At 37.5% G+C, this 16,667-nt stretch overlaps 1 protein-coding gene across 15 annotated transcripts in view; it reads right to left on the reverse strand.

Annotated features, from left to right (window-relative positions):
- LOC150090662 (MAGUK scaffold protein DLG1-like) overlaps positions 1-16,667 on the reverse strand; it is an 800,778-nt gene that overhangs the window by 85,456 nt on the left and 698,655 nt on the right. For all 15 annotated transcript variants that reach the window (XR_016546888.1, XM_090372078.1, XM_090372070.1 and 12 more), the window contains one exon: positions 14,836-14,938. Coding sequence is in view for 14 of the 15 variants with exons in the window: in XM_090372078.1 (XP_090228204.1) it covers positions 14,836-14,938 (103 nt within the window). In the remaining variant the exon portion in view is untranslated. The remainder of the gene's footprint in view (positions 1-14,835; positions 14,939-16,667) is intronic.

Genomic DNA, 16,667 nt, shown 5'->3' on the forward strand with positions numbered 1-16,667 from the left:
AATGGATGGCAGATGAGCTATTGAGACTTGTGGCAGAGAAGAAAAATGCATGGGATACATATCAATTATCACTTGACACAGAAGACTATGGTAGATATAAGCTTACCAATAATCAAGTCACAAAGGAGTTTAGGCAAGCAAAGGCAGGTTATGAGAAATCTTTAGCAAAGAATGCAAAGAAAACCAGCAGCGGCTTCTTTACTTAAGTAAACTCTAGAAGGAAAGGGATGAATCAGATTGTTTCACTTGATATCAATGGTTCGATTGTTGATGATCCTGCTGAGGTAACTGACAAGCTGAATGAGTATTTTGCATCTACATTCACACATGAAGAATGTCTGTAGGGAAGTGGAGGCTAGAAGCTTATCAAACTCTAGAAAGGAGCTAAATAATTTAGTAATAACTAAGAGCAAAGTGGAGGAGAAATTTTTGAAGTTGAATATAAGAAAGGCACCTGGGGTGGATGGGATCTCTCCAGTTATATTAAAGGAGGCAGCAAAGGAAGTAAGCAAACCTTTAGCCATAATTATGAAAGCATTCTTGGACTCAGGGGAGGTCCCCGTGGACTGGAGATGTGTAACCATGTCCCCAATTCATAAAGGGGATCAAAGGGTGACACAAGTAATTACAGAACTGTTAGACTTGGAACTGAAACCTTACAGACCTGGAACTTCTGTTCCAAGGAAAATAATGGAGTCGCTTGTTAAAGAAGAACTGAAGGATCATCTAGACAAGACTGCAGTTGTAGATCAGACATGGCATGGTTTTGTTATGGAGAAGTCTTGTCTGACAAATCTGATTGGATACTATGATGTGGTTACAAAGGAACTGGATGCAAAGAATTATTTTTGTATCATATACTTTGATTTTTGAAAATCTTTTTATACTGTGGCACATGGAAGACTACTGTACAAATTGGAGCAGAATAGCATTAAGGGAAAGCTGCTACAATGGGTAAAAGGATGTTTGAGTGGGAGAAGACAGAGAGTGGTTATCAATGGACACTGTTCTTTGTGGACTAATGTTATTAGTGGATTCTCCCAGGGTTCGGTGTTGGGCTCGTTGTTTTCGGTATTTATCAATGATATTGATGAAGTATATCAGAGTTAATGTCTAAGTTTGCAGACGATATGAAGGTTGGCAGGGTTGTTAATGACAGTAATGATAGTATGCTACTGCAACAGGATCTGGAAAATTGAGTAGATGGGCTGAGAGGTGGCAACTGAAATTTAACACTGACAAATGTAAAGTACTGCATATGGGTAGCAGTAACCTCAGCGTAATGGGTGGTACTGCACTCAGGGTAGTGGAGAATGAAAAAGACCTGGGGTAATTGTGCAGCCAGATATAAAGGTTTCCAAGCAGTGCAAAAAAAGCTGCAAGAGTGTGTTGTTAATGATATACAAGAATTTTATTAGCAAGTATAAGTGCGTTATTGTCCCCTTGTATAACGCAATGTTCAGGCCACTTCTTGAGTACTGTATACAGGTCTGGAGGTCTCAGTTTAGGAAAGATGTAGAGCTGCTGGAATGAGTACAGAGAAGGGCAATGAGATTGATGAGTGGAACAAAGGGTTGGTGTTACTAAGAAGGCTGAAGTTCTGCAAATTGCAGTTTCTAGAGACTAGGCACCTGTGAGGTGATCTAACTGAGGTGTTAAAGCCTTGAATGGATTGAGCAAGCTCAATGCTAATGGGATTCTTCCTCTTACTCAGGTTACACACGTGAGGGGAAATAAATTCAAATTGAGGAAAGACAATCATAGAACAGATGTGTGGAAATTCACCTTTAGACAGTTGTGGTTGATAGTTGGAACAAACTTCCATCTGTTGTAGTAGAGGTCAACAACTTAAATAAGTTCAAGGCAGAATGAGACAAACATTTGGAGTGAATGGATGGGTGAAATGGGAAGGGTTTTTTCCTTGGCTGATGTTGTATAAGCTTGCTTTCTTGCATCATATGTCTCTACTAATGCTAATGCTATAAACTGTGAATGAATCGATATAGTTTTGTAAACAAATTACAAGGACTTTTTCCTAGGATGAGACTGCTATTTTAATTCTTTTGTTAGAAACTTAAGTTAAGTTCCTGTAATTGTCTTTGTGGGTGTTTTTTTTTTTTTTTTGAGTACCTTGCAAAAATATGTTGTATTAGAATTTTTCCCTAAACTCATCTGAGACTTAACCCAAAAATTTAAAATTGGTATGGCAACACATCAATACAGTATGAGTGAGAACCATATTGATAATAGCAAAAAATTTCTGTAAGTTTATTAAATTCTCTGATGTCATAAATAAAAGACCATTCAATTTTCCTAAGAGCTTTATTATCCTGTTGTTAGTTGTCCTTTCTGAAATTCAGTCTAAGCTGTATATTTTTAAAAGACTGCTAGTATATATTTTGGAAAGACTGTTGATACTAATTCCTAAATAACGAATGGAGAGGTGAAATGGGAGCTTTTTTTTTTTTGGCTGATGCTGCATAAAGCTTGCTTTCTTGCATCGTATGCAAAAAAAAAAAAAAATCTTATCATCATCAGAGATTTCAGTATTATTCTTTGAGAAGACAAGATATAGTCTAGAACACGGGTGGCCAACTTAATTTTTGATGCGATCTACTTTTTTTTCTTCAAAATGTGCCGCAATCTACCATTTCAAGAATTTTATTGCAACAAAAAGTTAATCAACACATATTGAAATATGATGTTTATAAATTTTAAAATTAAATACAATTAAGAATTTTTATTTTAAATTCATATGTATTTAAATTTTTAATTTATGTGAAGTTTGTGACTTCATGCCATCTTCCAAGCTTTCAAAATCGGGGATATACTGTGATAAGGCCAACTGTAAAGAATCTTCTGTATGCAAGTCCGCAAGAGTAGAGCGATTCTTCGTCTTTCTTTGTTTCAAATACGAAAAGGCCGATTCACATTAGCATTAGTATTAGTAGAGGCATTTGATGCAAGAAAGCAAGCTTATGCAGCATCAGCCAAAAAAAAAAAAAAATAAATAAATAAATAATAATAATAAATAAATAAATAAAAAATAACCACTTCCACTTCACCCCTCTGTTCGTTCGAAATACCTGTCCAGCTGAGCCTTAAACTTATTTAGGCTATCAACTTCCACGACAAGGGATGGAAGTCTATTCCACCAACCAACCACCCGCTGGCTAAAGGCAAATTTCCTCACGTCTATCCTACATCTGTCTTTTCTCAATTTGAATTTAAGCCCTCTCAGGTGATTATTCTGAGCAAGAGGAAGAATCCCATCAGCATTGAGCATGCTCAAACCATTCAAGGCTTTATACACCTCTATCAGATCACCTCACTGGTGCCTAGTCCCCAGACACTGTAATTTGCAAAACTTAAGCCTTTCTTCGTAAGAGCACCCCTTTGTTCCATTCACTAATCTTGTTGCCCTTCTCTGTACTCGTTCCAGCATCTCTCCATCCTTCTTGAAATGAGGCCTCCAGACCTGTATACAGTACTCTAGGTGTGGCCTGACCATTGCCTTATACAAGGGAATAATCACCTCCTTATCCCTGCTAGAAAAATTCCTATATATCATCGACAATACACCATGAGCTACTCTTGCAGCCCGTCTGCACTGCTCAGAAAACTTCATATCTGCCTGCACAACCACCCCCAGGTCCCTTTCATTCTCTACCACTGTCAGTGTAGTACCACAGAGTTGATACGTTGCTCTGGGGTTGCTGTTTCCCATATGTAGTACTTTGCATTTGTCAATATTAAACTTCATTTGCCACTTCTCAGCCCATCTGCCCAATTTTTCTAGATCCTGTTGCAGTAAAACACTGTCATTAACAACTCTGACAACCTTTGTATCATCTGAATACTTGGACATTAAGCCTGATATACCTTCATCAATATCATTGATAAATATACAAAACAACAGTAGGCCCAACACAGAACACTGGGGGGGGGACTCCACCAGTAACATTAGTCCATGAAGAGCAGCATCCATTGATCACTACCCTCTGTTTTCTTCCACTCAACCACCCTTTTATCCATTGTAGCAACCTGCCTTTAATATCATAATGCTCCAATTTGTACAGTAGTCTTCCATGCCAACAGTATCAAAAGTTCTACTGAAATCCAAGTATATGATATTAAAATTATTTTTTGCATCCAGTTCCTTTGTAACCACATCATAATATCCAACCAAATTTGTCAGACAAGACTTTCCCTTAACAAACCCATGCTGTGTCTGAATTATTACTGCAGTCTTGTCTAGATGATCCTGCAATGATTCTTTAACCACTGACTCCATTATTTTCCCTGGGACGGAAGTTAAACTAACAGGTCTGTAATTACTTGTGTCACCCTTTGATTCCCCTTTGGGAATTGGGAATATATTTGTACATCTCCAGTCCCTAGGTACTTCCCTGAGTCCAAGGATGCTTTCATAATTATGGCTAAGGGTTTGCTTACTTCCTTTGCCACCTCCTTTAATATAACTGGATAGATCCCATCCACCCCAGGTGCCTATCTTATATTTAACTTCAATAATTTCTCCTCCACTTTGCTCTCAATTATTACAAAATCATAAAGCTCCCTGTTAGAGTTTAATAAGCTTCTGTCCTCCATTTACCTAAAGAATTTCTCATGTGAATGCAGATTCAAAATACTCGTTCAGTTTGTCAGCTATCGTCCGTAAACCTGGACGTTAAGCCTGACACACCATCATCAGTATCATTAATAAATACAGAAAACAACAATGAACTCGACACTGAACCCTGGGGGACTCCACTAATAACATTAGTTCACGAAGAGCAGTGTCAATTAATTACCTGGCTTCTCCCACTCAACCATCCCTTTATATCTAGCAGCAATTTGCTTCAAATGCCACACTTCTCCAGTTTGTGCAGCAAAATGACAACTTCCCCAGGTGAGGCTTGAACTCACAACCTAGGCATCATTCACAGATACTATCTTATAAGTACCATGCACTAACCAATTGCACTGCACCACTGGGTTACCTAAATAAGTAAAGAAGTCCTTCCTGTTTCATAGTGAAAATAGCAAAGAAAGGTATAGGATATACATAAAATTCACCAGGGCTAACACCATTAAAAATATCATTTAAACTCCTTCCACCATTTCTTCACTCCCAGCAATGGCTGTGTCCACAAAATGTCTCATATATAGACATGGCGATTGCCACAAATCATACAATAGCCAAGTGGTTTTCGACCTTTTTTTAATAACGGCACCCCTAAGCAATATATTTTATTTTGTGGCACCCCTAAGCAATATATTTTATTTTGTGGCACCCCTACTCATTTTCTGCCTGTTAGAAATGATTCTCTCTTTGTATATACAAGGGGTTTCCGAAAAGTAAGGCAACACATTTTTTGGCTAAGGTAAAGAAAGCCAACACGAGAACCACGATAAATGTTGGATAACTTATGTGGAAAATTAGTTTCCTGACACCAGACTCTAGCGCTGCTCGCTTGGTAAACAGATGGTAGGTATTATCAGTCTGGAGCCGAAATTGAGAATGATATATTGATTGACAAGTAGGCGTGGCAAACAATGAAATGATTGGTGGCAGGCGTGACAGATGACAAGCAACTGTGTAGTCACTGGTTTGCATTATGATGTGTATTTATGAGTAAAGAACAGTGCATAATAGTTTTGTGATGAACGGTAAACAGGTAACAGTAGCGATGAATCTTTTTAAGATGGAAGAAATTTGTAAGGAAAATAAAACGTTGGTTGATTTTTTGATGAAAACAAATTAATAAAAGTTTCATTCTGTTCATTTCGATGTTCTTCATTATGTTTTTTTCTCATCATTAAAAGCAGATTTTTGGAGTTCATGAGTATTTTTACTATACTGTTCTTAAATGGTAGGTTAGGAAATAATAGAAAAGGTCTCCTTATATTTCGTGACCTAACCTTAAACGTTAGGTTAGGAAATAATAGGAAAATAAAGAAAGGTTCTGTTTATATATAGTGAATTACTATTGAGATGTTGATTGACGTTATGATACGTGAGTATCCGCACGAGTGTCTCTAAAAATAAAAGTACAGTAATAAAAAATTTATATTTTGTTAATAAACAATTTATGCGCTAGTTCATCCATGACTCTAAAGAAAAAAGGTTATGTTACCCCCTCCATTTCGAGAGGGTTCAAAATCCCATGGGATTCAAGTGGAGGTAACCTGACCTTTTTTCACCATTATGGAAAACGTTTATTAAGGCATGCACGATTAGGGCAAGTTACCATTAGTGCTTCTGAGTGCTATTAAAGTGATTATAAACCGATTTTATCGTGTGTTGTGTTCGGGCACCAATAAGCACATCGTTTGCCACGCCTACCTGTCAATCAATATATCATTCTCGCCTTTGCTCCAGACCGATAACACCTACTGTCTGTTAACCAAGCGAGCAGCACTAGAGTGTAGTATAGGGAAACTAATTTTCCGGGTTAAGTTATCCAAATTTTTTCGTCGTTCTCGTGTTGGATTTCTTCACCTTCGCCCATTTTTTTCTTAATAATGGTGAAAGGGAATGAGATGAAACGTGGACAGATAGACCCGTTAATAACGTTCAAAAAGACCGTCAGTGCAGTGTTGCCTCACGGCAGGTTCCAGTTGCAAAATGGTGACTACCATGCGAGTGTGGTCCAAAAAAGGTGTTTGTGAAGTTATTTGCTTTTTTGCAAGCAAAAGGGTCTTCACCAAGTGATATTCACTGTGAACTGGTTGCTGTGTATGGCGAAAAGGTGATGACAAAGAAGCAGGTGTGTTTTGGGTGCAATGAATTTAAAGTGGGCCATGTTGACATTGAAGATTGACATTGGATGGGCAGGCCTTCATCAAGCAAGATAGAAGATAACATTTTGCGCATTAAGGGCATCGTTCTTGAAAACAGGCGAGTGAAACTGCGTGAAATTCTTCAAATAGTGAATGTGAGTAAGTCGACTGTTCACAAAATTGTTCACGATGTCCTTGGCTTTCGAAAGGTGTGCTGCCACTGGGTGCCTTGACAATTGTCAGAGGAGGACAAAGCAAAATGCATGGGGATGTGTCTGGAGAACCTGTTGCGATACAGTGACGAAGGAGAGGATTTTCTCGCTTCCATAGTCACAGCAGACGAAACGTGGGTTCATCACATTACCCCGGAGAGCAAGCAAGACTCCATGACCTAAAACATCCACAATCTCCTGTGTGCAAAAAATTCAAAACTGTTCCCAGTATCCGAAAAGTCAGAGCCACGGTGTTCTGGGATTACCAAGATGTTCTGTTGGTGTATTTTTTGCTGAAGGGAGAAATAATCAACGCACAGCTTTACTGTGCAATGTTTGAAAAACTGAAAGCCAACATTTGACGCAAATGACCAGGACTCCTGACAAGCAGCATGATTTTGTTGCACAACAATGCAACTCCATATACTGCCCACACCACTCATGAGTGGTCGCGCCCTAATCGTTGGGAAACTCTGTCACATCCCCCCCCCCCCTACAGCCCAGACTTCCATTTGTTCAGCCCTCTGAAAAAACACCTTTCAGGAAAGCATTTTATCACGGATGAGGAAGTTCATCAGGCGGTGCGATGTTGGTTACTGCATGTGGGCATGGACTTCTTCAGTACTGGTATTGATAAACTGATCCATCGTTGGGACAAGTGCATTAATAAAACTGGAGACTTTGTGGAGAAGTAGTGCATGTTCACTTATTCCTTAGGGTATAATTTCAACTTCGTATCATTAAACATCATCAAGAGAAAAATGTGTTACCTTACTTTTCAGAAACCCCTTGTATATATACAAGGGGTTTCTGAAAAGTCTCTCTCTCTCTCTCTCTCAGGCAGTTCTTGCTTTACGTGTTTTAACTTTAAGAGTTTTTTTTTTCCCCAAGTATCAAGTATCAACAAAATCTAAAATATAAACATTAATTGAAAAAAAATGAATTCATAAATACCACATTTGAAACCATGCGTATAGCTACACAATACAGTGTACACCCGCTTTACAATACAGGCAGTTCTCGCTTTACGAGTTTCTGGGTTTATGAGTTTTTTCCCCCCCAAGTATCAAGTATCAACAAAATCAAAAATATGAACATTAATTGCAAAAAATGAATGTTAGACATTCATAAATACCGCATTCCAAACCATGTGTGTAGCTATACAATACAGTGTACCCCGCTTTACGATATTAATTAGTTCCAGAGACACCATCGCATCATTAAAATATCGTAATGTGAACCCAATAACACATTGTTTTTTGTTAATTCATTTCAAGATCTTGGAAGTTGAAATTTTCGCTGTATAACTACACTATTTATCTCTCTAAAATGTCATTTTAAGGTCACGAGCAAAAAACTTTAAGGCCATATAAAAGGTCGTGAGTATGGTTTGAAAATTGTATTAGTTATCAATTCAAATCAAAAATGCACTACACTTTCATCATTATCATATCTTCCATTATAACCCCAGGGTCCTGAGCTGGGTATCACCATTCTTCTCTTTTTTGGTGATTCTCTACTACCTCTCTCTCTCTCTCTCTCTCTCTCTCTCTCTCTCTCTCAGGGTACTCAATTTTTTTTTTTTGGCTGGTGCAGCATAAGCCTCAGGCTTCCTTGCACCATATGGCTTTTAATAATAATTATAATTAAATTAATTAATTATAAGAATCAATTTTAAACACCTTTGTGATATTTTTCTAAAGCACATTTCTGGAGGTCATGACCATAAAACAATAAAAACATTTTTGGACTTTCCGGGTTATTGGGTTTTTCTGTTACTGCAAAGCAATTATAAACAGGTAGTAAACTCGATCTACTTATTTGCGAAAATACCAATAGCTGGAATTGTGTGGTTTTTTTATGTTATTATGGTGAAATGTGTTTTCCCCTTTACTGAAATCTTCAATCGTATAAAAAACAAATAAATTTTCAGAATCTTCTCTTCATCCCCCCTTTTTTTACGCTCCGTAAACTTGTTACTCTGCGCAAATTGTGTTAGTTGAAATTTGTGGGTTCCATTAAAAAAATGATTATGCATGCAATTGTGAAATTTATAATTAAAAGAGAAGATTATCTTGGAAACAAACACCTCTTGAAACATTCCTGAAGAAGACGACTCCTTGTGCAACAAACCAACAAGTGCCGAGCCAATAAGTGATCAACAAGTGTGCATTTAGTCGATGATGATGGTGAAGAATAAACATTCTTTAACATTTGTAAGTCATAAATAATTTCTCTATTATTATAATTTGCTTGATTTTACAGGCAACGTTTTCATTTCTTTGGATAAATCAATCATTGTTTAAACAAACTAATCAGACTATGTATATAAAGTGCTTAGCATCATAATACACAGCCATTTCTGTAGCCATTTCTAAGCACTTTATATACATAGTCTAAATTTGTTCGCAGCTTGAGGCTCTAGCCCTAAATGCGCCTTAGTCTACAAACTAATCAGCTAACTAATTTCATTGTTGATAACTTAACCCCTATTTTTAACATTATGTCTATGGGAAATAAATTCCTGCTTTACAAGCGTGTGCTAGGAACGAATTACCTCGTAAAGCCAAGAACTACCTGTATATCTAATATTAAAAAAATATGTTATATGACAGTTATTGCAATAATATAACTATAAACGAAATTACAATTCATAATACAAATTATATATATATAGGGTGTTTCAAAAGTGATGGTCAATAATTTAAAGGTGAACTGTACAGACTACAATATGCAAAAAAGCCTAGTACACATGGGTCCTTAAGTGAATCGTTTTCGAGATATTGCAGTTGGGATCCACTACTGACAAGGTGAACTGTACAGAGTTGGGATCCACCACTGACTTGTTTGTTTAGGTTAAGTTATGCTCATTCTCTCTCTTTCCCCTTTCTCAATGCTCTGAGATGTAGCAGGCATACTAGTACTTGTCAAAGGACAGTCAACATGAAAAGGGGCTACAGCAACAAAGAGTATGCGGATGTGAACTTCATGTATAGTAAAGCCAACGGCAGTGCACTCGAGGCTGCACGTTTGTACCAAGAAGCATTTCCCTGCCAAGGGCAGCCCAACAGGCGCACATTCATCAGGGGTACATGAACTTCTTATTGTACATGGGCGCTTTGCACATGGAGTATGAGCAGGTAGGCCCAGAAGAATAACACCTGATGTTGAGGAAAGGGTAGAACAAAATCCGAAAGAATAGAACAAAATCCAGGAATTTCGACAAAGAGGGTTGCTCTGCAAGAGTGTGTACTGAGTAATAGCAGTGTGAGGTGAATTTTACATTGCCAATTGTTGTACCCCTACCATATCCAGTGTGTACAAGGTCTCAGCAATACAGACTACCCTCCTAGGGTGCTCCCATAGGCAGTGGCGGATCTTAACAAAAAATGTGCATTATCTTGAAAATGGTTCATTTGTAGCCTGATGTTCACTGGGACTTTTTTGCTGATTTTAGTTTGTATTTTTCACCTTTAAATTATTGACCATCATTTTTGAAACACCCTGTATAATATAATTTTATTCTTTATAATAGAGGTACTAAATAAACATCAATTATAGATCACCACAAAATTAAAAAGATTTTAATTTTCAAAAGAAGTTCCTTTCAAAAGAACATATGATGGACATGTCTCACAACCCCATAACCAAATTCGATCCACCTTACCACATGATACGAGGACCACCAGTGAATTTCAGAAATGCTTCCTCTATCATAATCACTAATAAGAACCACAAATTCAGACTTTATAAAGAGCCTACATTGGCATAAATAATAATATTAATAAAGATATTCAAACATATTATTATCACATATGCATTTGTTCCAAAACTCTACTTTGTTCCAAAAGTAGAGTTTTGGAACAAATAAAAAAAAAATAATAATAATATTTTTTTTACAAAAATGTTAATAACCAGAATAAAGAACTCCCACCATCTCTGTTAACACAGTTCTTATTCTCTTCCTCTCCATCTCCGACTCATGCAGTTAAGCAGATCCCAAAGAACAGCGCTCAAGATAGAAGACTAATCTCTAATATCGAATAATACCCTAGAAACAAGTCCTAAAAGTTGTCCTGGCATATGATCGACTCCAGAGGATATTACCCTTAGTCTCAGAGTAACATGCTGTTCACATAAATACAGCTTAATAATTAACTTTTGTCTGTGTTTACAAAGTTGACTGTAATAAGGTAACAATTCAGATATGTTATTTTTAATTTTTATTACCACAGTTTCTCAAGTACTCTGCACCTTAGGCCACATATACACCATCTTTTAACACATGAAAAGAAAAAAAAAAAATTTTTTTTTCTCTGGTGAATCTGTTTTCTACCAGAAGCACAGTTTTCAACATTTTATGCACCTTGAACTATTTTTGGTTTTTCACTAACCACATGCCCTTGGTACTCACATTCAGCAGAAAACATACACAATATTTTACAAACTACTCTTTTTCCCTCAAATTTTCGGACATCAATTTCCTGGATTTTCCAGACAAAATTCTGGATAATTGAAATTCCACTATACCACCATTTTCCGGACTCTGATCATAATCCATGGGATGTCTGCCAGTCTGCTAGCGTGCACAGCGACAGTATTGTTTTTGTTGCACATGGCTGGGAGTGTGAAGACAGTGCATGTTTGTATCAACATTTATCCATTGTTAGTATTATTTTAAATCATTTTTGTGACAAACTTGTTTGTTTTGTGGCTTCAAAACAAACAAGTGTTAAAAGAAAGAATGTACATTTGAGTGTTGGTCAAAAGTTTGAGCTGATTAAAAAGCTTGAGAGTGGTGCCTCAGTGGCAGTGTTTATTATAAGCAGCATGGAGTTAAAAAGCAAACGTTTCTGATATTCGCAAGGAAAAAGGAAAGCTCCAAAGTTTTACATTAAAGTATAATATTGAAAGTATGGGGTTCCATGAGTAACAGAAAGCACATGAAAGTAAGCAAAGATAATGATCTAGAAGAAGCTGTTTATAAATGGTGCATGCAGTAGCGATCATGTGGAGTGAATGTTACTGGTACTACCTTACACACTGCAGCTGAGAAACTGGTTAAACATATGGGCATTAACAATTTCAAAGCTAGTGATGGGTGCCTGTGGTGTTTTAGAAATCGCCATGGCATGTGTAACAGGAAAGAGCATGGTGAAGCTGGGTCTGCTGCAATACATTCAGTTGAGCCTGCTCTTATCTCAGGTGTATAACGGAGACGAAACTGGGTTATTCTGGCAGGTCCCTACCAAAAAATACTCAAGCTTTCAGAAACGAAGACAAAACTCCTGGAAAGAAAATGAACAAGGAGCGTTTTTCAGCTTTACACTGTGCAAGTGCTGATGGCCTCCATCGCCTGAAGCTGGCTGTCGTGGGCAAATCAGCAACGCCCACATGTTTTGAAAGATTACATGATGCAGTTGCCTGTTTTCTACCACCATTCAAAGAATGACATGGTTCAACGCCAGCATATTTTCTGACTGGTTTTTCAAGCATTTTGTCCCTCAATGTCGATATCAGCAAGAGGTCTTAAAGGTGGCTCCCAGTAATTTAAAGGCTCTTCTTTTATTAGATGATGTTCACCCAGTTGCTGAGAAATTAGTCAGCAGTGATGGCAAGATCTGTACCACATTTCTCCCTCCTAATACAACCTCTCTGATACAACCCATAGATCAAGGAGTCAGTTTCATTCAAGAGGCTCTACCAGCTATGGTACCTGCATGAAGTTTTGGTCATTATTGAAGAGGAAGAAGACTCAACTGAAGACACAAGAGGGGCCAGCGTACTCTGCAAAACATAAAAAATTATAACGTCAAGCCAGCAATTTACAACTCTGCTGACTCTTGGAATGACGTAAAAACCACCACACTGGATCATAGCTGGAAGAAGTTGCTTTTTGACAGTGACCCTGACATAGATTTTGAAGGGTTTGAGTCTGCCAACTTCCATCAAATGCTATAACGTGTGGGGGAGAGAGAGATATTACAGTCCTGTAAAGTAAATCTGCTCTGCGTGAACTAATGTTATTAGCAGAGTCTCCCAGGGTTTGGTGCTGGGCCCATTGTTGTTTTGTGTATTTGTCAATGATATCGATGAAGGTATATCAGGCTTAATGTCCAAGTTTGCAGATGATACAAAGGTTGGCAGGGTTGTTAATGACACTAAAGACAGTATGCTACTGCAACAGGATCTAGAAATGTTAGGCAGATGAGCTGAGAAGTGGCAACTGAAGTTTAACATTGACAAATGCAAAGCATTGCATATGGGTAGCAGTAACCCCAGAGAAATGTACCAACTGTGTGGTACTACACTCAGGGAGGTGGAGAATGAAAAAGACTTGGGGGGGTAACTGTGCAGTCAGATATGAAAGTTCTCTAAGCAGTGCAGACGGGCTGCCAGAGCAGGTCATGGGGTTTTGTCAATGATATATAGGAATTTTGTTAGCAGAGACAAGGAGGTGATTATCACTTTGCATAAGGCAATGGTCAGGCCACATCTTGAGTACTGTATACAGGTCTGGAGGCCTCATTTTAGGAAGGATGCAGAGTTGCTAGAACAAGTACAGAGAACGGCAACAAGATTGGTGACGATTTTGGTGAGAGGAACAGAGTAGTGCGCTTACGAAGAAAGGCTTAAGTTCTGAAAGTTGCAGCATCTGGAGACTAGGCACCTGTGAGGTGTATAAGGCCTTGAATGGTTTGAGCAGGCTCAATGCTGACAGGATACTTCTTTTGTTCAGATTAAGAACCTGAGGGGGCATAGATTCAAATTGAGGAAAGACAGTTGTAGAATAGTTGTGCAGAAGTTTGCCTTTAGCCAGCGGATAGTTGATTGCTGGAACAGCCTTCCATCTGTTGATGTGGAAGTTGATAGCTTAAATAAATTTAAAACTGAACTAGACAAACATTTGGAATAACTGGATGGGTGAAATGGGAAGGGTTTTTTTTTTTTTTTTTTTGGCTGATGCTGTATAAGCTTGCTTTCTTGCATCATATGCCTCAACTAATGCTAATGCTGCCTATTGTATTAATCATATTTAACATTGGTAGTATACAGTTAAATGTTTCCTTAAGTGTTCATTTGGACACCCAGGATTTTCGGACAACCCTTCTTTCTATTAGTTCACGAAATCAAAGGTCATCAGTATATTCAACAGTAAAGGGTGCCAAATGAACATGATCCCCATTATCACACAATTTCATTTACAATGAGCAGTAAATACATTGGTGCTATTATTTGTCTGTTTCAGTTCCATCAAAAATCACAATTCTGATATTTAAATGAATTGCTTGCATGCTATGAAACCAAGAATTTCATTTCAGAAAGACAGAATCTAACTATTCGTGCAGCACAATATACCAAATCATGTGGTAATAAATATCAGCAATAAACAAAATACTTCTTTTAGGCTATGGTCAGATGAATGAATAAAAACAGTTTTTATTCACTCATCTGGTCACAGTTCTATAAAAAAATTATAAGCTTCAGAGTAAATTCCAAATAAACCACACCAAATTTTTTGGTTCCACTGTTTCTTAGAAGGAAAAAAAATATATAATAATGTATGGGTTATTTGGGAATTACGGTATTTATTAATATTTAGTCTATTAATATAAATAAATTTATTTATTAATTAATTAGCTAAAGATTATTAAGTAAGCTCAATAAAGCGAGAATATGCAGTATAATTTAATTATTATCCTTTCCCTCTTCTGCTGTCTTTACAGTCACTGAAGAAGTGGCACAGGAAGTATCACTTCCTGCCATTATGCTATTAAAAGGAGGCTTTACTGTATTACTAAAATGAATAAACAAATAAAATCACAAAACATCTTACCATCTGGCCTATATTGAACAACCATAGTGACTGTTTGCCCTGCTCCTTTTAAGGCTGCTGCTGCTTGTTCATGAGTTGCATGGTGTAGATCAATACCATTAACCTAAATAGGAAAATAATTAATCTTATAATGCCAATTAATTTATTAACATTATAATTAAAAAAGATATTCATAAAGTTTTTCATAAAGATATTGTTCATTGTAATCAGATTATTCTTGATCTCCAACCTCACATACTTTGGATGTGAGGTTAGAGATCAAGATTAAATTTGGCTATATACGTGTGTGAACCACCAGAAGCAGGACTTGAGGTGTGGTGTCTTCATCACACAGAGAAATGGCATCCCACTGTAGCACCACTGCTTACTGGAGGTTGTTTGTTTGTTATTTGGTTTTTAGGAGCATTAGCAATTAAGCCCATATTGCTCCGGGGATATGCGGTGGTCATTCCCCGACCTTTCCGCATCCTCCATATTTGGTGGTCACGGGCTCGAACCCCGGTCTAATCAAGAAGCATGTGCTACGCACTGCTGCTCCTGCCCACCTGGCTACGGAGGCGCCCTTACTGGAGGCTTGAAATGATGAAACCAATGTTTAGTCTCTAGAGCAAAGCTCCAGCAACAACACCACCTCTTCTGTCATGCAGTATGAGTCATATCTTTTGAGGTTACGATGGGCAACATGGCAAAATTAAATATTACTCACATTTCAAGGATACAGTTCTATAATGCTGAAATTTTTGTATTTCAGCTACTAAATAGTCTACCAGATCAAATCTATTGTAACTCTCTAGGAGACATCCAGATTAACTGGCATCTCTACTCTGCCAGCTAATAACTGGGAGGAGACCAAGTAGTGTGTATGTGGGAGGCACTGTCGAGACTGTGTCATGTCAAAGATCTGGGTATATTCTTGCTGTGTGTATGTCCTATATCCAAAAATTTCATTAATTCATACATATTCCACCTCTTTTTTACATTATCTATTGAATGCATCATGAATAGTCAATTAATAGAGCAAACTTATCTACAAAAAGATCTAGACCTCCCAAAAACCCTTTCATTCATTTCACAAATATACATGATCTCAGTTCCAAAACCCAATTATCTCAACCACTACTCATCTCAACTGCCCAAATTGTTCAATCTATGATTCCTTTTGCTTCGAAAGTGACTTCAATACTGCATGCTGGTTGAGAAGATGAGGCTTTTCGATTACTAATCACCTCACAGCTGGTTCATTTATCAACCAGAATGCCAGACAATCCCAGCCACACAACCAACAATCCAACTCTTTTTCTCACCAGCAACCCTTCAAAGTATATGGTCAATGTTAGTGGTCCTCTGGGTACCTCATATCACAACTTAGTAATGGCCTCTTCTCCAATGGAATCCCTCTCTCATGGCCATTCTTGTGTGTTGTTTAGCATTACAAGAATGCAAAATTGATATGTGTGATTTCTATTCTCATTTTTTTGTGTTGGTTTAGTGTTTTAAATCTTCTGATCCCAATGTTTGCTCAGATCTATCAGTAAAATTATTCTTGCAGGGATAAAATCCTTTATTCTGCATTCCACCCCAAAATCTCATTCTTTATCTAAACGTTGGTTTTCCAATAAATGTGGTAAGAATGTTCAAGTTAAGAACGTATATCACAACTGGCATATATCTAAATCTCCACCTTTGTTTTTTGCCTACACTAAAGCTTGCAAAAACTGTAAAACACTTATCTTGATTTTGAACAGGCTATGGGGAGAAAATGTGATTCTTGTCCAAATGTAGTTGAGCATTCTGGTAAAAGGCAATTAGCTACAACTTCTGTCTATCTACAA

Source organism: Mastigoproctus giganteus, chromosome 1 (assembly GCF_048544385.1).
Source record: "Mastigoproctus giganteus isolate SK-2022 chromosome 1, ASM4854438v1, whole genome shotgun sequence".
NCBI lineage: Eukaryota > Metazoa > Arthropoda > Arachnida > Uropygi > Thelyphonidae > Mastigoproctus > Mastigoproctus giganteus.